This window comes from Ictalurus punctatus, chromosome 3 (assembly GCF_001660625.3).
Source record: "Ictalurus punctatus breed USDA103 chromosome 3, Coco_2.0, whole genome shotgun sequence".
In the NCBI taxonomy this organism is placed as follows: domain Eukaryota; kingdom Metazoa; phylum Chordata; class Actinopteri; order Siluriformes; family Ictaluridae; genus Ictalurus; species Ictalurus punctatus.
In genome coordinates, this window is record NC_030418.2 from 23505155 (window position 1) to 23532800 (window position 27646).

Sequence of the window (27646 nt, forward strand, 5' to 3'; positions counted from 1 at the left end):
AAATAGAACTTTTACGGGTTCCCAAGAGAGACCCCAGATTGCTAGATGGAACGTTTTTTTCCTTTTTAAAATACTTTATTGAGATTTTTTCCCAAGTATATTACAGGTAGTGTGTAGGTAGCGTGTAGGTAGTGTGCTGTTTGCGAGCGACTCAGTATTCAGTACGTTGCCCTATTCTGTAGCTATAAATCTTTCAATGGCAGGTGCATTGTCCAATAAGCTGTGGATACTGTTTCTCTTAGACTCCGCCCCCGGTATAAATTCCCCCTTCTCGGGCTCTGCGCGTGCATTCTGAAGAGGATAAGGAAGTCCGAGGTGATTGTGGGTGAACGGAGATTTTTTTTCCCCCTCCCCGCTGCTAGCAAAGCTAAATCTGAAGATGGAAGAAATGGAAGAGGAGCTCAAGTGCCCGGTGTGTGGCTCTTTTTTCCGAGAGCCGATCATCCTACCGTGCTCGCACAACATTTGCCTGGCCTGCGCTCGGAACATCTTGGTGCAAACGCCGGACGCGGAGTCTCCACAGGGCGGCCGCGCCTCCGGCTCAGCGCCGTCCGATTATGACTACCTGGACCTGGATAAGATGAGTCTGTACAGTGAGTCGGACAGCGGCTACGGTTCTTACGGCGGCTTCGCGAGCGCACCCACCACCCCTTGCCAGAAGTCACCTAATGGAGTGCGTGTGTTCCCTCCCGCTGCCGTTCCCCCGCCGCAACCTCAGCACCAGCTGCTCCCGCAGCCCATGGGCACACCGCCGATTCCGCGCAACGCCTGTCTGACGTGCCCGCAATGCCACCGCAGCCTGACCCTGGACGAGCGCGGCCTGCGCGGCTTCCCCAAAAACCGGGTGCTCGAAGCCGTTGTGGACCGCTACCAACAGAGCAAAGCGGCAGCTCTGCGCTGTCAGCTGTGCGAGAAAAGCCCACGGGAAGCCACAGCCATGTGCGAGCAGTGCGACGTGTTTTACTGCGACCCGTGCCGCCTGCGCTGCCACCCGCCGCGAGGTCCGCTCGCCAAACACCGCCTCGTTCCTCCCGCGCAGGGACGCATCAGCCGGCGCGCCAGCCCGCGCAAGACTTCCACCTGCACCGAGCACGAACTGGAGAACCTCAGCATGTACTGTGTGCAGTGCAAGACACCTGTGTGCTACCAGTGCCTCGAGGAAGGCAAGCATTCCGCTCATGAGGTCAAGGCACTCGGGGCCATGTGGAAGCTGCACAAGGTGAGGGAGAGGGATGACATTTACTTCAAATGATTTTTTTTCTACAGTGGTGCATTAACACCGACATTCTGAAATTAACAAATGTAATGGTTAAGTCCAGGTAGACACAACTCAACCCTGCTGTACTGAATTCATATTGAAACATACGTATTACTATTTTGGCTGATACAGCCTTAACAAGTTGGATCAGTATCAGATCCAGTTTTCTATATTTTCAGTCCATGAAGGTGTTATATTTTATACCAGCATGCAAACTGTTTTAAACTCTAATGCCACCATGCCCATGATGGTCTGCATAACTTGGCAACAGAACCTCCAGACTGTTGCTTTGCTATTAAGAAAATGCCAGAATCATATCCATATCCATATCTGGGATTGGCCAGTACTCAAACCTTTGATGGCAGTGTCACATCAAATATGAAGGGAAAAAAGGCAACCATAACAAAAGTGTATTCATAAGTATACTGTAGCCATTTTAGAATCCATATTTGGTGTTGTAACTTTTCAGCTATCTAGGATTCTTCAGCATGACACTGAAGACCTGCTTTATGAGCATTCAAGGGCAATAATACATGCTTAACATCTCTGCCAGAGCCATATCTCTGGTTCTCGCCTGGTTTCCCCCTTAAGCTAAGCAGCGTTGATCCTGGCCAATACCTGGATGGGAGATCTTCTAGGGAAAACTAAGGTTGCTGCTGGAAGTGTTATTAGTGGGCCAGCAGGGGGCGCGCACCCTGTGGTCTGTGTGGGGACGCTATTCTATAAAAACAGCACTGAGGAGACGTTAAATGAACTCTCCGTCATTAAAAATCCCAGGACACCCCTCATAGGGGTATAACCCCGGTGTCCTGGTGAAATTCCCCCATTGTCCTTATCTATCACGGCCCCCCAATAATCTCCATCTCTGAATTGGCTACATCACTCTTCTCTCCTCTCCACTAATAGTTGGTGTGTGGTGGGTGTTCTGGCGCACTATAGCTGCTGTCGCATCATCCAGGTGGATGCTACACACTAGTGGTATTTGAAGATATCCCGCCTCCCCCATACTATGTAAAGTGCTTTGATTGTCTAGAAAAGTGCTATATAAATGTAATTGTAACTCTGTACCATGGTTTATCTTACTGTAAAGTGCTATTACAGCCTTCATCATCTTATACGTGGACATAATTCCTCAAACACAAAAATGTTCTTACGAAGACTTGTCTGTGTGAGAGCTTGTCTTTAAGAGTGTCAGCAGTGAGTAAAGAGTCATGGCAACTCTGTGTTCAGACCGTTTAATAAATCGTGACAAAAACATGGCAGCGAAGAACAGAGGTGGCGGCTCTGTTCTGGTTAAAATTCAAAGCACAAGCTGAAAGGAGCGGGCTGTGATTCAGGCTGAACAGAAAACTGTGCAGAAGGACGCATTACTTATCCTCTATAAATATCTTGTGACTGATCTAGTACACTCAAATCACAGACTTGACTATGTTCAGGCTGAAAGCAAAGTGTTTGGCTGCTCAGTAGGGTCAGATGGGTGTCCTGTTTTACCAGTAAATTGTGTGTCCTTTATCTGGTGTGGAGGAAGTGAATCATTATTAGGGTGTTCTACCAGTTCCTTAAGGGCACTGCGCATCTCCATGTAAATGTTAAAGGGATGTGTGGTTTTGTCTCCACAGTGATGTTAAAGGTATGTGTGGTTTTTGGCCGGCAGCAGTAAATGAATGCATTTTTTACTGTGTATGAACAAGAGAGAGAGAGAGAGAGAGAGAGAGAGAAACATGAGAGGAGAGGGGAATACAAGGAATTCCTCATATCGCTAACTCTCACTAATTTACATATACATGTATCCATTTGTTAAACACTTTGATCCAAAGTGACTAACAAGTGAGACAGAAAAAAAATAAGCATTTAGTTTTTCCAGTATTTGACACCAATCCAAATGATACGGAAATAAATATCCACCTGCTGAGCATAATAGCTCTTGAATGAAGCGCTAGCACATAGGAGGACTGCAAACATCAGACACAAAGCAATCAGTTGGACTAAAACGAGAGTCATGTTACATAATAATTCTACTGCTAACAATAATCGAGTAGTAGGAGTTCAAGCTTTTTCATTCTAAAGGCAATTGGTACAATGCAACATGGCTGTGTTGACATATATACATCGGGGGGATAGAGCTTGTAGTGGTGATGAATGCTTGAATCTCATCGGTCAGAACGTGTTGGTGTTTCTATCACAGTAGTTCTGACAGAAATTCTGTCTGCACAGTTTATTTTAATAATATGTTATCGTTTCTATAATAACTGCCTACAGAGGGACGCTCCACATAAACAGATTTAAAACGTGCAATTGTTGAGATGGTAAAGTTTTCTGTGAAGACATTTTTATTTTGCATTTTCAGAAGGACTCTCCAGTGCCTATGGTTTAATAGTCAGAGGTAAATCTGTAACTTTCCATCATGTAAGTTTCCCATCAGTCTTTAGGATGGGGGGCTTTGTGATTTCTCATACTATGGCAAGCTGCATTTTTAGTCTGTTTATAGCTGTTATAATGTAAGTGATAACAGGAACTGATTTCATGGAGGTTCCAAATCATTAATCATAACTTTTAGTGAGTAAAAAGTATGATGTGTTGTTCAGTAATTAACTTAGAAAATGTTAGCTTTGGTAAATTATTGTTGTATAAGATAAATAAAACACTTTGGGATATATTGCTATTTAGAAGATAATCAATTCCAACTCCGGTTCACATTGGAGCACATTACCTGCTTACTTGGGTGGATCTTGGAAAAGAGGAATTTGTTTTATTGTCATCAGCAGTATCAAAGTTGAGCTATAAATTTCACCATAACAAAACCATAACATATTTTGGCTTTAGACTGTTTCTTTTAGTACTGCATGGTCACCAGCTTCTATTCACACACAAACTTTGACGACTGGAATGTAAGCACTGATGAGTGACTCCATACAGGCGGTTAATCCATATCCATGGTTACTTTATAGCCAAGAATCTATTGAAGATAACGCATACACATACAGGGAGCCAGTGGGGTGAATGGTCTTGTGCTCATTTTAGTTCCTCAAGACCAGAAATATACGTTTTGGATAATCTGCACTGATTGCATCCTTGGACCTTCTGCTGTGTCCAGACTTGGGTTCTTACTGTAACTCTTAGCTGAGCATCTTTCCTATATTCAGAAGTTACTGAATAATACACAGTACTTTGATAATACATAGGGAGATTGAGAGTGGTATTATCTGCAAAGGCAAATTTAGAGGTTGATGTAAGCCCATAGTTTCAGATAAGCCTTAGGTTGTAGTAGCAATGAGGAACCAAGCTTAGCAGTGAGGTGTTTGACTCCAAGAAGAATCACCATTATATGGACAAAAATGTATCTGTTCCTGCATCTCTATGCTCATTCTTTAGTCAGTCTCTTGAAGAAAAATAATCTAGAGGTTTCAGCAGAGAAATTTCAAACTATGTCTCAAATCTATTTTATTGTGCATCTCAGTTATGAGAGATGGAGCAGCAGAAGAAAAAAAATCCATTCATAATGTGTGACAGAATGTGTATGGGCTAAATGTGTGGGTGTGGGTGTGGGTGGGTTTGTGTGGAGGGGGAATATTCTCTGCCTCTAGCCAGAAGTATGACAATGTGTAGGAGGTAAAGAGAACAGATTTAGAAGCACTGCAAGGTTATGTTCCCAAGCAGGCATGGGTGCACCACTTCAGCTGTAACATATATGTTAGGAGGAAATATCAGGGTTCTACTCATAGTGTTCTTTTCAGTGGTATGTGTGTGTTGTCCATGGTGGTGTACATACAGCATATTGTGTGTGTGATCTGTATCACCTGGGAAAACTAAGCTTTCCAAGTGAGATGAAATCTCTGCTGAATACAGCAGGTCACACAGCTGTTACTCTGTATCCTTGGTGTGCATTTCTGAGTGTGTGTCTCTATGTGTATACGCTTGTACCTACAATTGGATCCTTTGTCTGCGGGTGCTGTTGCCGTGGTGCTGTGTGTCGGATTCCCATGGCCACAGTAAACTGGACCTAGTCTGATGACTTTGCATTGGATTGACTGTTGAGGTTTATGACATGTATTTTGATTTCGTGAATGACCTAAAATTATACTGGTCAATATATCAACTTTGGCTCCTGTGGAATAAACACAGTTATTGTATAAGTATTTAGTTTATACTTTATAAAATACTTTAACCAAGCTCTGTATAAGAAGTATATATATTGCAATAGTCCAGAAAAGGATCCATTTCTGAAAAATCTCAGATTACACTTTTAAAATGGCGGCAGGGAGCAGTGACACTACACGACAAGGCAATTTTGAGCACAGTCTAATTTATTCTACTGATTGCTGATGCCAGGAAGTGATAGCCACAGAGTGTAAGTCTGTAGTGCTTTCACTATAAGTAAGGATATAAATTAAGTATGCTGTAGTAAAGTGTTATAATATAGCAGTTATTCTAGCAACTTCTGTACTGTAGTAGAGATCCTGATCCCCTGTGTTGGTTTTATTTTGCCATAGGTGTATGTACTGTATGTATTATTTTTACTCCAGTTAGCTTGAGAAAATGTGATCCAGTTCATGATGGACATCTTTTATCATCACCTAACTGATACAGATACACAAGAGGAAACACGAGGAGAAAGGCACTAGTGAATTGTGAGGCTTTGATGCTACAATCGTACTATTTAATCTGGTACCACTTATAGCACGGATATTCATTACTCTCTCTTTCTCTGCTTTATGCTTATGAGTGTTGTGAAGGTTCAGTTTCATTCTAAAAATTAATTTGGTTTGGTTAATTACTTTAGCACAGAGCTCTGGGCAGTACTGGACATTTTCCACTCAGTGGAAACAACGCGCTTCTCTCCAAAGCACCCTGCTTGTCTTCTATTGGTCTAAACTTCAACTAAAGTTTAAATTAGTGACTGCTCAGAGAAGTATTACGAGGCATTAGAACTGATTATGTCTAACAAGTTCAGTGATAAAGGTCACACTGTGTGATCAGTATGAATGCAGAAATATAAAGTGTAGACGTGACTGTGTTCTGTTCATAAAGGCAAGTGTAACGAAGACCTTTTCACTTTCTTTGAACGCTGTTGGCATTTGAGGTGTGAATATGTGTCAAATATCTAATATGAAACCAACTTCACTGTAGTAATATTAACTAACACATTTTAGAAACTAATAAAAAACAGCTTTGTTTTATCTTCAAATAGCAGAAATAGGCTTTTGCAAATTTAATACCTGCCCTTCTGTCATATTAAATTTTGCGCTCAATATTCATTCCTGAAGTGACCTTAAGGCTTAGTAAACACTCCGCTAGTGCTAAATTAATCTGTTTGTGTTGACACAGCCCTGTATGTTTAGGTAATTGCATAGTCATTGAAACAAATACACAAAACACTTGTACTTTTGCTCATATAGAAAACACAGTCTTTCTTAGAACCTGTTCATAAACCACCTTTCATTTTTTTTGTGGGTGTTATAGAGTTTACACAGTTTTTTATACACACAAAATTTAGTAAATCCTTTAGTTAATCATGGTCTTGTAGTGCGAAGCAACCCACTGCCATGACACCTTTTAGGGATGGGCGATATCTTATCGTTTGCAATATACCGGTAGAAATTCTCCCCACAATAAGAATTAGTCTTCCCACGATGACAGTTGACAGTGTGTCATTCGCAGCTCACATTCAGAGCAAAAACAAGTACGGTGGAAAGCGGACATGAAGCTGAGGGGGAGTTTATCGCTAAACGAGGAGCTAGCTCTACAATCTGGAACTGGTCTGCTTACAGAAAATCAGTTTTACTTTTAGATCAATGTTTGTGTTTCTGAGGCTCTCAAGATCACAGCTATCTCTTGTAGCCAAAAACAGTGATGAATGGTGCTATATTTATATCGCCACTGATATCATTATCGCAATAAATACCAGAAAATATTGTGATATAGTTTTAAGTCCATATCGCCCATCCCTAACACCTTTTGCATATTTGCTTAATTTAAATATTTTACATGATGGCAATGGCCATTTTAAAACGTGAGCAGTGCCATTCATTATATTTTTGTTTTTATTTTTGCATTTGCGTCATACCAGGATTTGAATATTATGATTTTGTAGCAAAATCCTCCCATGCCATCTCACACACACACACTAATACAGACAAGAATATACTGTACAAACAACCTACTCATCTGTGTGTTATTCTTCCTAAATGTGTGGTTTCTAGAGAGGATTGTGTGCGGAAACCAGATACTAACACAGCATCCTCTGTATTATTCCCTCATCCTTCTCTTTTCCCTGGCTTTTCTGTGCATCAGCTCTTCCTGTTGTATTTTGTGTGTCAGAGAGCATGTTCAGTGTTATTTGAGGACTGCCTTGGAATAATCAGGTCAGATTTATCAGCCCCAGGTGCTGGACAAAGCGACACAAAAAAGAGAGATGGGGAAGATGAAGGGAATAAAATAGCATGCTCAACACCAAGAGGGAATGGCTAGGGAGCTGCTCTATCTCTTTCAGTCATTTTGCTGTTTTAACTCCATCTCATCACTTTCAGTGTTGTGTGACAGTACCCTGCTGGGACATCTGCAGAATGACTTTAGAGCCAGGAACAACCTTCTCAGTGCAGATCACAAGACACACATATATCACACATATTGAACTTTATGAGTGCCGTTATCCTCTGCTACACACCCACCTTTAACTGCCATTTTGAGAAGAAGTAAATTGGTCTGAGCCTTTAGAATAGAAACCTCCCACACAGATGCACAGCTCCTGGTCCTGAATCACCGAAGACTCCATGATTGCTCAGTGTTACTGATATGGTTGTGTGTTGTAGTATTAGGTCATGCCATTGTAAGTGTATGTGTGTACATTAGCTCATTATTTGGGTTCAGACTGTCAAGCATGTGCAGGATTTGGGGCAAAAGTTCATGAGTGACAGTTCAATTTAATCTCTCTGTTCTGTTGGTATTCTCATGGTGTTAAAGTGGAAGCCTTGCATTATTGCATTAGAAAATCATCCATCCATATTCCATACCGCTTATCCTACACAAGGTCGTGGCAGATCCTGGAGCCTATCCCAGGGAACTTGGAGCACAAGTCAGCGGATGGGGTGCCATCCACACACACATTCACACACTACGGACAATTTGGAAATGCCAATCAGCCTACAATGCATGTCTTTGAACTGGGGGAGGAAACCGGAGTACCTGGAGGAAACCCCCAAGCATGGAGAGAACCTGCCATCTCGGCTCACGCAGGGTGGAGTTGGGATTCGAACCCCCAACTAAGCCACTGTACCCCCCCATCTCCCCCACATTAGAAAACCAACTCCACATAGTATCCAAAAAGTTTAGGGTTTTTAGGATGCAATTTCGAAGCACTATGGAAAGACAGAATTGTAGATATCAAGCGATTCAAGGTAATGGCTAAAACAATAATAATTATTATTATTATTCTTTTCCTCAATATTGAAATCTTGATTATTTATCACAATTATTCGACCAAGTTAGGAACATCATTTTAGAAAGGTTCTTTAGAAAGTAAAAACCCTGATTGATGGATGACATATACCACATTCTGATTAAATGGTAGCATCCAGAACAGTAAAACTTCATCCAGGACATTGTTTGGTACATCCCCCTCCCTCTCCCCCAAGCTTATTTGGCTCTTTAATTAATTCTAGACAGATTGAAGCCTTGCTATGGCCTCAGGTCTGTAATATGCTGCTTTTGTACAGCCAGACCAACAAATTTTCCACATGGAAGTGAGAAGTCTAAGTGGGGGTCAAGATTTTATCATGGCATTCATAATTGTTGGCTTAGTATTGTTACTATCCCAATTTGTTGTCATTCAAAGAATCATTGAAAGTTTAAAATGAGGTCCGGTTATGGCACTGGCAGGTAAATTGTGAGACAAAGTTGGTCCAAAATTTATCCACAGTTAAGCATTTAACAGCATTTGGAATGTGTGAAGTTTAGTGGGATTGAAAATTCACGTGTGCAGAAACATTAATGGATGATGTATTGCATGTTGGTAATTAATGTATAGTGTTCTGTCCTGCTATTCATTCTAAGCAGTAAAAACCTGCTGTGTTTCAAATCAATTAACATGGTTTTCCTGACATAGTACTAATGAACCTATACTAAAGAGTTTGCCACAGCATTACATTTAGCTGTTTTATTTTTTTAACTACAGTTTGTTGCAAGCAGTGAAATAGAATTATGTGCTTTCAGTTGAACTTCATTTATAGGTAAACTGAATATTGCAGAACAAAGACTTCGTGTCTAGCAGTTGGCCCCTACAGTAAAGACTATTAAGTATAATCCTTGAGCATTTGAAAGGAGCTGTTGTGGAATCGAGGAAAGCTAGCTAGTATATGGGAATTGGCAATTTACCAAATATGGAGAGAGAAAAAATCTCACTTCACCATAGGATTGTTTGTTATATTGTTAAGAGAAGTGATTGGTTGGAGCAGCGTAGAGGTGCTGTATGATTGGTTGAGTGTTTAGAGGCTGAGGCAACATGCGCAAATTTATCAGCTCTGACAGTTTCTGTTATCTTCCCACTCGCTACGTTACTCTCGGCAACAAAATAAACGGAACGGGATTAAATGAGCCTAATTGCCCTGCGGGGAGGTATTTATGCACAGCATGTTCACCCCTTCACTCAGTTTCACAAATTGCACACCCTCTCTCCCACATAATGAAACAAAGAGAGATGATGACAGAATGACTCTTTCAGTAGCGACAGTTTTATTGCCATCAGCAACACCTAACTGTACCTGAGGGGTACAATCATCTCTTACTGCTCGCAGAGTGCTGATGCAGCAACACACACACACACACACACACACACACACACACACACGCACACACACACATCCCTTTGCCATACTCCTATAAGGTAAGAGGTCATAAGGCCATGGTGGGAAGCATATAATTTGATATTGATTGATCCATACATTTCACAAAAGAGTAAAGCGTGCAGGTCATAACGCTGTACTGTTGGCAGGCTTTTCTCAATGTGAGTGTTCTCAATGTTTGGCCTGGCTCTCTGAAAGAGAAAACAGCCATGTGGTGAAGAGAGTGTAGTTTAAATTGCTCAAATAGCATTTAAGCTCTGTTTTGGTAAAAAATACAGTGGTTAGCTTTAAAAGAACTCCAAATTAAGCTCGTGACCCATGTTATGTTGTTGTGGTGTCTTATTTTTCTTTGCACAAGTCCTGTTCTTTCTTTTCTCTCGGAGAACTCACTCAGTTTGCTCTGTTTTACATGATTATGTATCAATTTCCATGCCAAGCACTGATCCGATATATTCTGTATCATGTCTTCTTTTAATACAAATCTCTTTTTTTTTGGTTAATTACTTAGGAATGTGACATTAAAGGCTGTTGTTAGAGTAGCGCACAGCAAAGTTAAGAAGATTAGTAGACCTATAATGTGTTGTGCTTTAGTATTTATGGAATAGGGAAGTGGGAAATTGATATACAGAGAACCAAGGGAATTGTGTGGAATGGGGGTGGGCCATATGACAAAAATATCATCATGATGCATAAAGAGATTTCTACAATACATAATATGCATCAAAATATATAGGTGTCTTAAAAACTGTCAGCAAAACAGTACTATTGCGTTTAAAATTAACTAGAAAAAAAACTTAGTTGAGACTTTTGTTAATGTCTAAAAAAAAAAAAAAACATTTTATAGTTTTAAACATTTAAATCAGATGCCTTCAGTCAGTTTGTAACTGTTATTTAAAACAGTTTATAATAAGAGACTGTGATACCCGAAAGCTCTCAGAAACCTGTATTTCTCATGACATATACAGTGTCCTCCACTAATATTGGCACCCTTGGTAAATATGAGCAAAGAAGGCTGTGTCTTTATTGTTTAACCTTTTGATCTTTTGTTACAAAAATTCACAAAAATACGCTGATCTCACGGATATCAAACAATTGCAAACAAAACACAGGTTTATCAAAAAATATCTTTGTTTAATATAGGTGTGCAACAATAATTGGCACCCTATTAGTCAATACTTTCGGATGGGAACTGGGATGGCCAGGGCAGGACCTTGAGTTTGTGGTCAGTAAACCATTTTTGTGTTGATTTTGATGTATGTTTTGGATCATTGTGCTGCTGGAAGATCCAATCATGGCCCATTTTCAGCTTTCTGGCAGAGGCAGTCAGGTTTCATTTAATATCTGTTGATATTTGATAGAGTCCATGATGCCATGTATCCTAACAAAATGTCCAGGTCCTCTGGCAGAAAAACAGCCCCAAAACATTAAAGCGCCACCACCATAATTAACCGTGGGCATGAGGTACTTTTCCATATGGCTACCTCTCTGTGTGCGCCAAAACCACCTCTGCTGTTTATTGCCAAAAAGCTCTATTTTGGTTTAATCTGACCAGAGAACCTGATCCCACTTGAAGTTCCAGTAGTGTTTGGCAAACTGAAGATGCTTGAGTTTGTTTTTGGATGAGAGAAGAGGCTTTTTTCTTGAAACCCTTCCAAACAACTTGTGGTGATTTAGGTGACCTCAGATTGTAGTTTTGGAGACTTTCTAAGCCCAAAATGCAACTAACTCCTGCAATTCTCCAGCTGTGATCCTTGGAGATTTTTTGGTCCCTTGAACCATCCTCTTCACAGTGCGTTGAGACAAACATCCTCTTCCAGGTTGATTTGTAACATTTCCAGTTGACTGGAACTTCTTAAATATCTTCTTAATGGGGCGGCTGTGGCTCAGGTGGTAGAGCGGGTTGTCCACTAACTGTAGGGTCGGCGGTTTGATTCCTGGTTCGCATGACTCTGAAAGTGAACCCCAATTGCTCCTGATGGCAAGTTTAGCACCTTGCATGGCAGCTGTGCTACCGTTGGTGTGTGTGAGTGGGTGAATGAGACGCAGTGTAAAGCGCTTTGGATAAAAGTGCTATATAAGTGTGCCATTTACCATTTAATTATTGCTCTGATGGAAATAGAAATTTTCCTATTTTCTTATAGCCACTTCCCATTTTCTGAAGCCCAACAACCTTTTGCCGCACATCACAGCTATATTCCTTGGTCTTACACATTGTTACTGTATGAATGACTAAGGGAATTTGGCTTATGTGTTACCTCATATTTATACCCCTGTGAAACAGGAAGTCATGGCTGAACAATTTCATGATCATAGTCACCCAGTTGTATTTAAAAAAAAAAAAATTAATATCAATGGGAATATACTTGAATATATTTTTTCTCAGATTTCTCAATTCATAGGGGTGTCAGTAATTGTTGTACACCTATATTTAACAAATATATATATTTTTGGACAAACCTATGTTTTGTTTGCAATTGTTTGATATCCATGAGAGCAGAGTATTTTAATGATTTTTTTTAAACAAAAGTTCCAAAGGTTAAACAATAAAGTCAATTTTTCACAGCCTTATTTGCTCATAGTTACCAAGGGTGCCAATATTAGTGGAGGGCACTGTATATTATAATTTATATATTGTCATATTGCCCAGCCCTATTGTTAGGCTGTGTATAGTGCTGTGTATGGCAGAAATACAGTCAAGGCTTAGTGAGTAATGTTCTGCTTTACTGATCAGAAGGTTATGAGATTAAATCCAAGCATCATCACACTGCACTGTTGGGCCCTGGAGCACGGTTCCTAACACTCAGTTTCTGACCCTAGCAGGAATAGGCTGGACAAGTAAATTAAAAATAAATCTTAGGATCTGTTTTGAGAAAGCATGTAATCATACAATTTTTTATTTACTTTAGGATATTTTAGTTTAATTTATTTTTTTTACTTTGCATTGTTGACCTAACCAAAATTAGCCTATATTTAAATCTGTTCATTTGGAATTGTATTTCTAATTTTAATTATAGACTTATATAGACTAGGCAACACTCGTTCTTGGAGAGAAACGTTTTCTAGCTATTTATGCTACAAATTTTATGTGTTTGTCAGCCTTGCCTACTGTGCCCTACTTTCCTGGTAATTATCATCAATGACATCCTGAAGTTGATTTATGTTTTTCTGTTTGATTAAAGTTGAAATGTTGTAATAGGCTAATGATATTGGGGGAATGTTTTGCAGTAGGAAAATCTACTCAAGATTTCTAGTGTCTTCATGTGGTCATTGGGTATGTGTGGCTTTTATGTGTGCAGATGTGCGTTTGTGTGTGTGTGTGTGTGTGTGTGTGTGTGTGTGTGTGTGTGTGTGTGTGTGTGTGTATGTGTGAGTGAGAGAGAGCGAGAGAGAGACTGATTGATTGAATGGGGAATCTCTCATTGGTTGACCTAGCACTCAATGACTCCTGTATCTTCCCACAGGCAGGAAACACAGGGTCACTCGTGTCTCATGCGCTCTGTTTCCTGTTCACACAACCATGAGCTACTCTTATAATAACATGCACACACATACATGCAAAATCTTTTCCTTTATGTGTGTACTACATTTGCTTTCTCTTTGTATATAACAGCAGCTGTGGTGCAGGTCACACACGTGATGCCATTTCCTGACATTATCAAAACAGTGCTGCGTTTTTAATATTGAAATCATGATTATTATTACAATTATTCATCCAAGAACAAAATAGTTTTATTTTATCATTTTAAAATAAACAGAAAATAGTTTTTTTTAGTCTATATAACTGTTCTGTATTCTGTTCCCTAGTCAAATAAATTGTTAATCTTGTACCTTGCACTGTGTGCAACCAGGAAGTTGAAAGATGTGAAATTAAGCACTTGTGATTTACTGTACAAGATTCAATAAATCAATAAATAAATAAATAGAAATCCAGCTAAACTCAGCAGTATCGCTGGTCATGTTTAATGAATTGACTTTGACATGATTAATTGTGCAGTCATAGATTCTGGTATTTGTGTCTTTACACAAGAAGAGATTTATCCAACATAACTCTATTTCTCTGTCTCTCTCTGTCTAGGGGCAGCTTTCTCAGGAACTGAACATCCTGTCTGATCGAGCTACTGAGGCCAAAGAGTTTCTTGTTCAGCTCAGAAACATGGTGCAGCACATACAGGTACTGTAATCAAGACAAACAGATCGATGTGAGAAGAAACGAGTGGTGAGGGACATGAAATTAAACATGTAGTTAGGGAAGTAGTTAGGGGAGAGGAAAAGTTTTTTCGTACCTGCCCTTGGCCTGTATTCCTTTCTTTAGACTGCAGATCTGGTGTCACACTGTATGGTGTGTGTGTGTGTGTGTGTGTGATCCACAGGAGAATGGAGTTGAATTTGAAGCATGCTTGGTGGCTCAGTGTGACGCGCTGATTGATGCTCTGAACCGCCGGAAAGCTCAGTTACTGGCCAGAGTGACCAAAGAGCACGAGCACAAACTCATGGTAAACACACTAAAACATGTACACAAACTTTTATAGCTGTAATGCATGCTCTTATAGAAAATTTGTGCCTATATTAATCACTGATCAGTAATGTTTTTGAAGACAACCAGCATCACTATTTAAAATGTGAGTGTTAGTGCTGTGTTACAGTGTACTGAGATTATTATGCTACACGCATCTTATTCCTGTGAGATGTTTCATTTTGTCTTGTGCTGTGTGTGATGTGTTGAATTTTGCTGTGCCGTCTGTTCTGCGTGTGTGGAACACTGGGGGCCTGATGTTCGTGACTTGATGCAGCTGCAAAATGTGCACCCAACGTCGTCTGAGAGTAATTTTCAATTTGCAAAGATTGTAGTTCATCATGCGAACTGTGCTGTGCCTACTAAGTGAGGCACAATTTGTACTTTTAAAAGCTGCTGTAAAATGGTGGAAAATATCAAGCATACAGTAACGTCTGCCGTGTCAGAATGGCGGGGCATCGATGCAGCTGTTAAGATATTAAGTCTGTCATTAAACCCTAATGAACTGTTTTAACCCTAATGAAAGGAAACTGCTGTGTACAGAATAAGCAGCTTCATATAAAATGTGTGCAACCAAACTGTTTAACAGTTTAAACTGCGCAACTAAACTGTTTAGTTGCATGGCATATTTGGAAAAAAAAAGATGAAGTAGGCAGTGTGGTTTGAGTGAGGTTGCCAGATTTATGCAACAAAAGCATCCCAAATGACCGTAATGAGTTTACTGAGATTGTAAATTGGTCTTTGGAATTATTTCACATTTTTTAGTAATTAAAAAATCAGCCTTTCCCAGCAGATCACAGTTCTGCTGTGAAACCGAGCACCTGGCAACACTGCCCACACAGCTCTGAGCAACACACGTCGCTAATTTACACCTCTGTTAGGAGGCAAGCCAAATCAATCACCAAACCGGCTAGTGCTAATTTCCCAAAGTTTAGTAGATCAGTCAAAATGTCAGCCACACTCTTCATTTCTAAATTTCTGTCGTCCCCCCCTCCCCCCACTTTCCCACTATGCGATCCTCTCTCAAATGTGTAGGTCTGATGAGAGAAGTGCACTTTGCATGATACATTTTAACACAACATGATTTTTTCATGCAAAATGCAACTTAATTACACCTGAAACCAGGTGCAGGCAGGTTAGTACACCTGACCTTGTGATTTCTCAGTAAAGTGTCTGAGGATGTGTTTTGTGTGGAGACCAGAAGGCCTTAGAGCTTCCAAACTATGAAGGAACAAGCCTTGTATTGCCTCTGGTCTCCATGGCGCCATGGCTCTGTTGCTATGGTGACCAAAATGTTGGGTCTCTAGGATTGTGTAGTGGTTTAAGTGAGAGGAAGGAGCTACACACACACACACACACACACACACAAAACTAGTATGATGCCATCTGGAAGTCACGATTTCTATCAAGATGCAAGTTATCCATTATTATCCTTGGGGTATCCTCATGTTTATTTGAAAAAAAAAAGGTTTTCATACACACATACACACACACACAAACATACAAAAGGAAAACATGCATGTTGCTTGCTTGCAGAGGATGCAAATAGACTTTCCTTCTGTTGCTTAGCAACTCAGCCTCAGCACCAATGACAGCAGGGGAAAGAAACAGACTTATCAGAGTGATTTAGATAAATCTAGTGGCTTTAGATTGAGAGAGAGAGCGAGAGAGAGAGAGAAAGTAATTACCAAGTGTATGCAATATCTTTTTTGAGTGGTGATAATGTTTCTTTTTTCCTCCATCCTTTTCTGTCATTCTATTCCCTTATCTATCTATCTATCTGTCTGTCTGTCTGTTGGTCGGTCGGTCTATCTATCTGTCTGTCTGTCTATCTGTCAGGTGGTACGTGATCAGATTTCTCACTGCACGGTGAAGTTGCGGCAGACGACGGGGCTGATGGAATATTGTCTTGAGGTCATCAAGGAAAATGACCCCAGCGGCTTCCTGCAGGTCACCTAGCATTCACCTGCACAAGATCCTTATACACAACACATAATTATACAAATCACACACACCGTGCTGCATTCAGGAATTGAAGTTTGCAAGATATCGCAATAGACACAGGAAAAATTTCTCTGTATTCAGACTATGCTGGAACTTTTTTTGGTTCGTATTTTTATCATATGCGCACAGTTAATTTTTTTTTTTCATTTTCACAGTTCGTTTTTTGAGTGAGTTCTCAGGGAAAGCAGTGGGGGGAGTGGATGGAATCTACAGTAGCCAATTGCAGGCGTCCATTAGCTCATAGAGAAGAGGGCTGTTAGTGTTTCCCTTCACGCATATTCAGATGCCCTATGATTTTTTTTAATTAGCAGCAGATCAAAAAGATGCTCTGACCTCACACATCTTGGGAGAGGTACATACCCGTTTATCGTACCCGCTTTCCTTTTTCTTCTTCTTCTTCTTCTTTTTTTTTTTTTTACAATTGCCAACAAGCAGAAATCACTATGAAGTTTTTTTTAAACACTATACAATTATACATCTCTCTGTATAAACACACATGTTGGCCAAACAATTCCATGTTAGAGATGCATACCAATACTACAGCATGTATCAAAATACTACATTTCTTAGAAACACTAAACACTAAAAACAGTAACTAACTGACATTATGAAACTGATCATTAAAACATTATTCTCATCACAGACACACAGTTGCTTTATAGGCATCTAACCATGCTCATGGTGAATTGATTAACTGATGAACTTTGCCTGATCAGGCATGTGTACTTAATTGCGTTTGTGTGTGTGTGTGTAGATCTCTGATGCACTGATTCGTAGGGTGCATATGATTGAGAGTCAGTGGGGTAAGGGGACACTCACGCCACGTATGACCAGCGATTTTGACCTGACACTGGACAGCAGCCCATTACTACAAACCATCCACCAGCTTGACTTCGTACAGATGAAAGGTATCAATTATCATACAGTATCAGTGTGTGTGTGTGTGTGTGTGTGTGTGCTTGTATCTTTGAGTGTGGGGATGTATATGTGTGTACTGATAAATGTGTGTGTGTGTGTGTGTGTGTGTGTGTGCACGCGCGCAGTTCCAGCAGCTCCAATCCTGCAGCTGGAGGAGTGTTGTAGTCAGACGAATAGTGCCACTCTATCTTGGAAACAGCCTCCTCTCTCCACGATCGTTGTGGAAGGCTACATACTAGAGCTGGATGATGGCAGTGGAGGGCAATTCAGAGTGAGCGTCATACGCCCACACACACAAATACACACACACACACACACACACACACACACACACACATACACACATACACACATACACACACACACACACACACATATACACATACACACACATACATACACATACATACATACACACACACACGTACGTATGCAGAAAAACACATATACACCTGAACATCCACACACACACACACACACACACACACACACACACACACATAATTTGAAAGTTTTTTTTTTTTTTTATTGTTTTAGACTTTCTGTGTGATACACATGTTGGCTCACTGCAGTATTCTATTTATACACTTTTAGTAGGCTGCCACACACACGCACATGCTCCCTTTCTCCCTTTCTAAACAGGCCAAGCTCTTTTTTAGGCAGCCAGGTCCTTGTGTTCTCATTTCTGCTCTATTTTTTACAAAGGATGACTGAGGAAGTTCTGTCCTCTACACCATTACACATGAACACTATGTCTTCAAAAGAGTCTTAATTAAGCCCATAGTGTGAGCCCGACAGGAAATATTATGCATGCGAAGGGGGCATACCCTTCAGTACATAATGTGGTCTCACTCCTCAGGAAGTGTACGTTGGCCCGGAGACAATCTGCACAGTGGACGGCCTTCACTTCAACAGCACGTATAAATCTCGTGTTAAAGCCTTTAACTCCAGCGGAGTGGGGCAGTACAGCAAAACACTCGTCATGCAGACCTCTGAGAGTAAGTGATACCCCTCACCTGTGCTTCTGCACACACAAACAGCCACTTTTTCATTAGATATGCTTGGCTCTTGATATGTACGGAAGCTGGATGGTATTCAGTAAGTAGCAGCTAAAGAACTCTGCATATATTTCAGTAACATTGGAATCAAAAGTCTGCATTTTTGGCTCCTATTACCGCTGTCGCACTCTTATGTTGACAGTATGATATACGATACAGTTTTAAGAAACTGCTGTTATGAAGCTTTTATTTATGGAAGATTTCTTTTTTCCAGAAACATTCAAAGTTAATGATTTAGAATAATGCAGCCATTTAGGGTCATTTAGAATGATGCAGATGAGCTTGTGGTTCCTACTAGCTAACGTTCATGTTTATTCATGTGAGCCTTTCTGGGAAATGTAATCCTTTAAAGTCTGGATTATGCCTCAGCCGAAGTGTTTCAGAGAACCGCCCAGAAAGAATATTCATTATACATTATGCAGGCTGTCCATCAAACAAAAGAGTCGGTGTAATAAGCTGAAAGCATGCTGCTTCATTGTTGTCTGTTTAAACAAATTACATCTTCTGCTAATTACAATTATAATTTTAAAAAAATAGAAGCTGCCAAACAAATAAGTTATAACCTCTTTCACCTTGAAAACCTGGGATATCAGAATGCATTCACAGTTAATATTCAGGCATTTAAACCTGCAGCCTTCAAGCAATGCTTGTACACATTCACATGGATGTGACTTTCAATTAATGAAAGGATTTGAATTCAACCACTTAAATATATCTATCACATGTGTCTTCCCTAATTGAGCCCAATGGTGATTTCCAAGGAACTCCACTGAGTCACATTCTGGTCAACTGCCACGTCATTCTTTGAGATTATGGCTTAAATTCACATTTAACCTTTTCCTGCTTAACTGCAGGCAAGTTTTCATGTAAAAGTGCATGTCTAAAATACATTTCCGAACACACTTCAAAATAAATTGGTCTGCCGTCCCTAAAAATGGACTCCATAAGAAGAAACACTTCAGCTTCAGGCTATTTGATTTAAAAATGGCTTCAGTACTGGAAAATATAGTTAAAATGATAGCTTCAGGACTTGAACCTTCGTCTGAACACCGTGTTTTCAAACGTGATTATCTTGTCAGAAATTCAGACTTATAGCTCAATGCCAATTTGTGCCTCTTACACTAATTCACCCAGTATACAGTATATTCTGCTGTCCAGTCTGTGTTTGTTCCGCCATTTGCTTTGGAAAGTGACTTTTCCAAACTGACTGCCTGACCAAGCATAAATCATGCATAAGTAGAATATTCAGTCACATAATTAACAATGGCTTCATGGATTAAAAAAGAAAACATGTTAAATTAATGTTGTACAATTATTTGAAAGGCTTTATGCAAGAGGCGATGTGTCACTGAACAGATCCAGCTTCCCTGATCAGCTGCTTTACCTCCCTCTCTCTCGTACAATCCTCCTTTCTATCACTCTTTCTTTTCCTTTCTTTCTTTCTTTCTTTCTTTCTCAAACCGACCCCCTCTCCCTTTCACTCACCCTCTCCCTCCTCCCTCTCTCTGTCTCTTTCTCTCTCTCATCTCAGCTGGACTTGCCTCATGTGATATTAACACTCTAGCTACAGGTATGGATGGCTCTCTTAACCACAATCCGCCTCCTCCTTTTCCTCATCATTATTATAACCATACTCACCTGTACCCCTTCTGCTCCTGTGTTTTCAGTTGCTCCTGTTTGTGTCTGTGTCTTCTGTTTGTGTGTGTGTGTGTAAGTAAGGTCGTACTGGAGTGTCCTTATCATTAACAGTAGCCATTCAAATCCATTATTACTCATCTAGTGTAAATATACATACAGTACATTAAAACTAAGCCCTCAGTGACCAACACATAATGTGTGTGTCTGTATGGCTTCCTCCTGCAGTTGCCTGGTTTACCTTTGACCCTGCGTCAGCCCATCCAGACATCATACTGTCTAATGACAACCTCACAGTCACGTGTAACAGTTACGATGATCGTGTTGTCATGGGCAACACACCCTTCTCCCGTGGGGTGCATTACTGGGAAATGACCATAGATCGCTATGACAATCACCCAGACCCTGCATTTGGGATTGCCCGAGGTGACGTGCTGAAAGACGTAATGTTGGGAAAGGATGATAAAGCCTGGGCCATGTATGTGGACAACAACCGCTCCTGGTTCATGCACAACAACTCCCATACCAACAGGTACGGTAATATCTATCTAGGAGATCTTTATCTTAGAATATGTGTATATTGAGCTATATTAGCTGTGAAGTTCCTTAAAAAATGTATGTCAGTTTTTATTAATTCATAGATTAAGCATCAGCATACATTTAAATATTAATTAGACCTTTAGATGATCCTTTTCATGCATAGTGTCCACATTTATGGATAAATTACCAAATCACTAAAGACTATTATTGTAGTTTAATATAAATCATTAACCTTATTTCTGTTGCTCTTGCCATTCTCAATGCAGCATATGTCTGGTCATTTTTACAAATGTTCTACACAAAATCCCAAAGTAAGTGAAAAAAAAAAATAATATTTTTGTGCCAGCCTCCAATGAACATCTTAGGTTTTTAAAAAAAAAAATGTATTATTTTTTTTTTTACCTCTGAAATCAGATGAATGATACAGCACCCCTAAACTGTGTAAATGTCATGAATATTGCTATTTGCTATTTCTTATATTGCTATTTATTTGTTTTTATTATATTTTGTAAAATTTTGGTTCATCGACAATATTTAATAATTGAATGTTAACATTTTTTGTTTAAAAACACATTGGGGACTTTATTTTTAGAATTTCAGGCATAATGTTTTATCATTCTTTCTCATGGTATTCCTCATTGTATCACTCATGTGGTATTTATAAAAAGTCCAAATTCATATGGCATGCAGTATTACGTAATTAAAAACAACTAAAGAAGTCGGACATGGTTTTAAATAAATTGTGCATGAAGAGAAATAATGACAGAGACAGAACAAACACTAGAAACATGAAATTGTTAAACCATGACTTCCTGTTTCACAGGGGTATAAATATGAGGTAACACATAGGCCAGATTCCCTTAGTCAGTCATAACAATGGGTAAGACCAAGGAATATTGCTGTGATGTCCAGCAAAAGATTGTTGAGCTTCACAAAATGTGAAGTGGCTATAAGAAAATGCATTGAAAATGCACATTTCCACCATCGGGGCGATAATTAAGAAGTCCCAGTCAACTGGAAATGTTACGAATCAACCTGGACGAGGATGTGTGTCTATATTGTCTCAATGCACTGTGAAGAGGATGGTTCGAGTGGCTGAAAACTCTCCAAGGATCACAGCTGGAGAATTGCAGAAGTTAGTTGCGCCTTGGGGTCAGAAAGTCTCCAAAACTACAATCCGAAGTCACCTACATCACCACAAGTTGTTTGGAAGGGTTTCAAGAAAAAAGCCTCTAATCTCGTCCAAAAACAAATTCAAGCATCTTCAGTTTGCCAAACACTACTGGAACTTCAAATGGGATCGGGTTCTCTGGTCAGATGCAACCAAAATATAGCTTTTTGGCAATAAACACCAGAGGGGTTTTGGTGCACACAGAGAGGTAGCCATATGGAAAAGTACCTCATGCCCACTGCTAAATATGGTGGTGGCTGTTTAATGTTTTGGGGCTGTTTTTCTGCCAGAGGACCTGGACATTTTGTTAGGATACATGGCATCATGGACTCTATCAAATATCTACAGATATTAAATGAAAACCTGATTGCCTCTGCCAGAAAGCTGAAAATGGGTCTTGGTTGGATCTTCCAGCAGGTGAATGATCCAAAACATACAACAAAATCAACACACACATAGTCTTACTGACCACAGACTCAAGGTCCTGCCCTGGCCATCCCAGTTCCCTGACTTGAAACCTATAGAAAACCTATGAGGTGAACTGAAGAGGAGAATCCAGTAGCCTTTGAAGGGTCTGGGGAGATTCTATATTCAAGAATGGTCATCTGAGATGCCATGTATTCTCCAATCTGATCAGGCATTATAGGAGAAGACTCAGAGCTGTTATCTTGGCAAAGGGAGGTAGCACAAAATATTGACTAAAAGGGTGCCAATAATTGTTGCACTTCTATATTTAACAAAGATATTTTTTGATAAACCTGTGTTGTGTTTGCAATTGTTTGATATCCATGAGAGCAGAGTATTTTTGTGAATTTTTTTAACAAAAGATCAAATGGTTAAACAATAAAGACAGTTGTTCACAGCCTTCTTGGCTCATATTTACCATGTGCCAATATTAGTGGAGGGCACTGTAGTAAATGGTCTGAAATGGTCTGCACTTATATAGCGCTTTTTTTTTTTAACCTTAGCGGTTCTACAAAGCGCTTTACATTGTTTCTCATACAGCCATTCACACACACACACACACACACACACACACCAATGGTAGCAGAGCTGCCATGCAAGGCGCTAGCTTGCCATCGGGAGCAACTTGAAGTTCAGTGTCTTGCCCAAGGACACTTCCGCATTTGGGCCAGGAATCGAACCGCCCAACAACCAGCCCAACAACTCACTCTACCACCGGAGTCACAGCCGCCCTGGAGATGTGCCACGTCATTGCCAGCCTCACTTGAAAACACAAATTTAATTTTCCAGGATCCTCAGTGAATTTCATCATGACCTACATCAGTCATTAACAATGAACGACATTTCCCAACATTGTCAGCTAATAAACTACAGGCCATGTCACCTAATTAGTCACATGACCCATATCCTTATTCACAGTTCTCTGATTACAAATCAATTACACCCATTCTTTACCACACTAATAGCTTTAAATAACCCAGACATTCTCCTCTGTAGTGTAAAGTCACTACTGCTTTCTGCCAGTGACGATTTCAAGCCTTTGGTTCGGCCTGACATTCTGGTTTTGACTTTGTTCTGACTGCTTTTCAGACTTGTCAGCTTTGATCATTTAAAAAAAACCTGCATTTGCAGCCAAACCCTGTGCAGTGTCCTGCCACTATGTAGTGCACTATGATATACTGAGAAATACTGAGCATGTGTAGTAATATGTGATGCAATACTGTATACAGTACATGTGTAGGAGTACCTAAAATATGTAGATACATATTGTAGTATCTGTGTAGTGTAATGTATGCGCAATAGATCTCTAGTTGAGATCCAGCCACAGAAAAAGTGCCTTTTAATTGCTTATGTGTAATATAATTGTAGGGCTGCAACTAACGATTATTTTGATAATCGATTATTCTGTCTATTATTACTTCGATTAATCGATTAGTTGGTTTAAATGCCTATTTTTATTTTCTGTATTTTTTTCTTGAAAAAACATTATTTCACATTCTGCCCAATGTTGTCCTTCAAACACTGAGCAAATTGAAGGCTGTGAAAAAGGCATAAAAATGTATTTCTGTGGGCTATGCTGTACATTGTGCAAAAAGATTTTTTTTTTAATATTAACATTATATTTTGAAAAACCCCAAAACAAGTTTTAAAGCAGAAATTAAATCACTATAGTAAAAATGCTAGAAAAAGAAAAGAAAAAAAAGTAAAACAAAAGCACAAACGAAGTGTGAACTGGTAAGAGGTTGAATGTTCTGCAGTAACACACACATTCACTCATTTGAGCACAGTAACGTTACTTTATTCTGTAAATGTATGACACTTCTTACATTTATATACAATTACATGTTATAACCCCATTACAGTTACTGCTCTTATAAAAACACAATTAGTTTTGTTTCTAAATGTAGCATCAAACAACAGTTTATTAGTTGGTGTTTTCTTTCTATTGTTTGATTGACTCGTGCTCATTCAGTGTAGTTTAATGGAGACCCTCGTGCTGTCAGGACGAGGATTTATGTAAAATGGAAACACTGGCATGAATTTCTAACATTTACAGATAAGTATATAGAGGTAAAAATGTCATTTGTGCACTGAAGAAAATATGTCTGGAACACATTAAACAGCACAGGCATCTGTCGCAGCATCTGACACCACGAGCCACGTTAATACACTTACGAGTTTGTTTGAAGCGCTTAATATAAAACATTCTCATGTTTTGGACAACCTGGATCGTGCAACAACCTGGATTATTGATTATTATCGATTAGTTGTTGCAGCCCTATATAATTGTAATGTTTAATTTTAAAATGTTTAATTACTTAATTTTGATTTGTAATTAATTTGAAATTGTAGACATAATTGACAATAAAGTATGCCATAAATAACTTGGATTTATAAGTCTTTCCTATATCAAGTAATTTTTTTTAAAGTGAGGTTGCCTCTGAATTTGTAATTATGAACAGAAAATTCAAATAGTGATTATATAATGATAGTGAAATTGATTCTGATCAGCACTATTGTGTATATATACTCAGGAGTAATAGTGTGCATGGGAATTTCTTTATTTGTGATTTCTAAGTTCGGAATCTCTCTTTATCTCTCAGAACGGATGGAGGGATTGGTAAGGGAGCAACAATAGGGGTTCTGTTGGATTTCACCCGGGGGATTCTGTTGTTTCTTATCAATGATGAGCAACAAGGTCCTGTGGCTTTCGACTCCTTGGAAGGCCTTTACTACCCTGCCATCAGCCTCAACCGCAACGTTCAGGTAACACAGTACCAACACACACAAAACAATAACACAGTGTACAGGCTAATGAATAAACTCATGAAAATTAATCATCTTAACAGAGAGCCTCTGTTGTTTCTGTGTGTGTGTGTGTGTGTGTGTGTGTGTGTGTGTGTGTGTGTGTGTGTGTGTGTGTGTGTGTGTTTGTGTTTGTGTTTGTGTAGGTGACTCTTCACACTGGACTGCCCATTCCAGACTTCTACACACTAGGAGAGTCGGACCCTTCAGGCTCCGTATGCTGAAGACCGACATAACACACACACACACACACACACACACACACACACACACACACATACATTGATGGATAAAAATTATACTGATATTCAGTTCTCAGCTGTTTATGTGAAATTCTGGGTTGGTTTAAGACTTCAGTGCTTTTTAAGAAGCTTAGCTGCTAGTTACAACCGTTCAAATTAAATTACTTTATTTTATGGCAAACGGAGGCAGCAGGAGAGCAGAATACTACTGTACACTTCCATTTGTAATCTTAAAAAGCCACAGAGTTTATTTTATGTGTTGTTTAGAGAAAACACTGATTAAAAAATGTTAAAATTAAAAAATGTTCTCCCTCCCACAAAACACTGCCATTATGCTACCAAGTTCAGGCATGCCTCTCATTACTCCTCCGATCTACTTCATTTAATCATCGACTGCTTGATCAGATAGAAGAAGAAAATCAGCATGGTGTCATGCGTGTAAATTCATAACGATATGCACAACTCAATTTATATGAAAGGGAACAGTGAGTAGCATTTCCACTTTGTAGCTCCAGTGTCCCTTGTTCGAACCTGAGCTCGGGTTACTGCCTGTGTGGAGTTTCGTATGTTCTGAGGTTTCCTGCACCTCCCCAAAACATGCCGGTAGGTAGATTGGCTACTCTAAATTACCCAAGGTATATGTACATCCATCCACGGAATATATATTTCTGGCTCGTTCCTGGGAGATACACCATGGCCCACGGTTACTGAAGATGAATGAATTAATGAATTTATATGAAAACTTGCAACTGCCCCCTGCTGGTCAAGGTTAGAGTTTGTAGCATTTCTTCATTTTCTTATAACTTCATTAATATGATCATCACCTTCACTTCAAATCTGTAAAAAAAAAAAAAAATTCCAGGTTCAAAAGATTTTTATTTTAGACATAACAGCCCAAATATTGTGATAACTAATGACAACCAAGAGTTATTTGTTATGTTTATTATTATTATTATTATTATTATTATTATTATTATTATTATTGTTGTTGTTGTTGTTGTTATTATTATTATTATTATTATTATTATTATTATTATTATTATTATTATCATTATTATTACTATTATAGTTGGTGCTAAAGCATTAAGATGTGGCTCTGGTCCTATAAGCCTATAAACTACAGAGTCCAGGCAGATTTTATACTTATTATTATTATTATTATTATTATTATTATTGATCATATATTACTGATCTGTGCAAAAGTGAATATGTGCAGAGATAAATTATGAATCTGTAGAGGTTATACAATGCAGTTTATCATTATAATTGGACTATGTGCAGTCGGTTCAGTATAATGTGTTAAATGGAAAATTCACACACTGACTGTAATGTCTGTGTGGCCTTTACTGCGCTTTCTTTTTTGTAGAAAGCTGAGAAATTTTAGGGCATTTTGTCCTCACAAACTACAAATTCACACTACACGTACTGCACTCCATTTACCAAAAAAAAAATGCTAACTGCAATCTGTCCATGATTGGAAAATAAACATTTAAACTTTAAGGTGTAAACTATAATCCTTTATTATAACTTGACGCTATACTGAATCATTCTCACGAAGTTCAATGATGAGAGTGTCAATATAGTAATTTAACAGGAATGAAGAGACACTGAGATGTCTCTCACTCATACACATACACACACATACACACACATACAGGCACAGCATGAACACTCACTCCACAACAGTCCCCCTTCTGGTCAACTCCTATAATGAGCAGCAGTACACACACATTTCTCTTTCTCTGTCCCCTCCGTTTGTTACTGCCTCAGAGCTGTACAGGCAAATCGCTAATACTTATTGAAAAACTGGTGCTGCTTCTGTTTATATGTCTGAAAATTCCAGTACTATATATAGATAGAATGATATATTTGTGTTATTACCTGCAATATAAAAAAAAGCACAGCTTTAAATAAAATAAATAGTAATTCATACCGGCAATATGTTTTATGTTCTAGAAGTGCTAGACTTTATAGAGTGGATGTTTGCGTGGCTCCATGTCATTAGATGGGGGGGGGGGGGGGGGGTCCAGGCTGCTAATTCTGTGGTGCAATAAAATAGCTGCCTTTATTTGCATCACCAGACATGTGTAGCCTACTTTCAAAATAAATTCCTGAGCCTGTTTGTCAACTGACTGATACAAGGATACTCCTCGGACTGATAAAGTGCGGTTTTGTTGTCTTGTATGAAAAGAATTGTGTG

The 27646-nt window shown here is 39.3% G+C and overlaps 1 protein-coding gene across 3 annotated transcripts; it reads left to right on the plus strand.

Annotated features, from left to right (window-relative positions):
- Nucleotides 1–272: 272 nt before the first annotated feature.
- trim9 (tripartite motif containing 9) lies at nt 273–27466 on the plus strand. 3 transcript variants are annotated; one of them, XM_047154078.2, is made up of 11 exons: nt 273–1219; nt 14171–14266; nt 14466–14588; nt 16448–16558; nt 17367–17520; nt 17656–17801; nt 18390–18528; nt 20120–20158; nt 20452–20755; nt 25003–25165; nt 25351–27466. In XM_047154078.2, exons 1-11 carry the CDS (start codon nt 380–382, stop codon nt 25426–25428), a joined length of 2193 nt encoding a protein of 730 aa, XP_047010034.1. In that variant the 5' UTR covers nt 273–379; the 3' UTR covers nt 25429–27466. The 3 variants fall into 3 exon arrangements, with proteins under 3 accessions (XP_047010034.1, XP_017319431.1, XP_053535760.1); XM_017463942.3 differs by lacking the exon at nt 20120–20158; XM_053679785.1 differs by lacking the exon at nt 20120–20158 and having other exon boundaries at nt 17367–17801.
- Nucleotides 27467–27646: the final 180 nt, after the last annotated feature.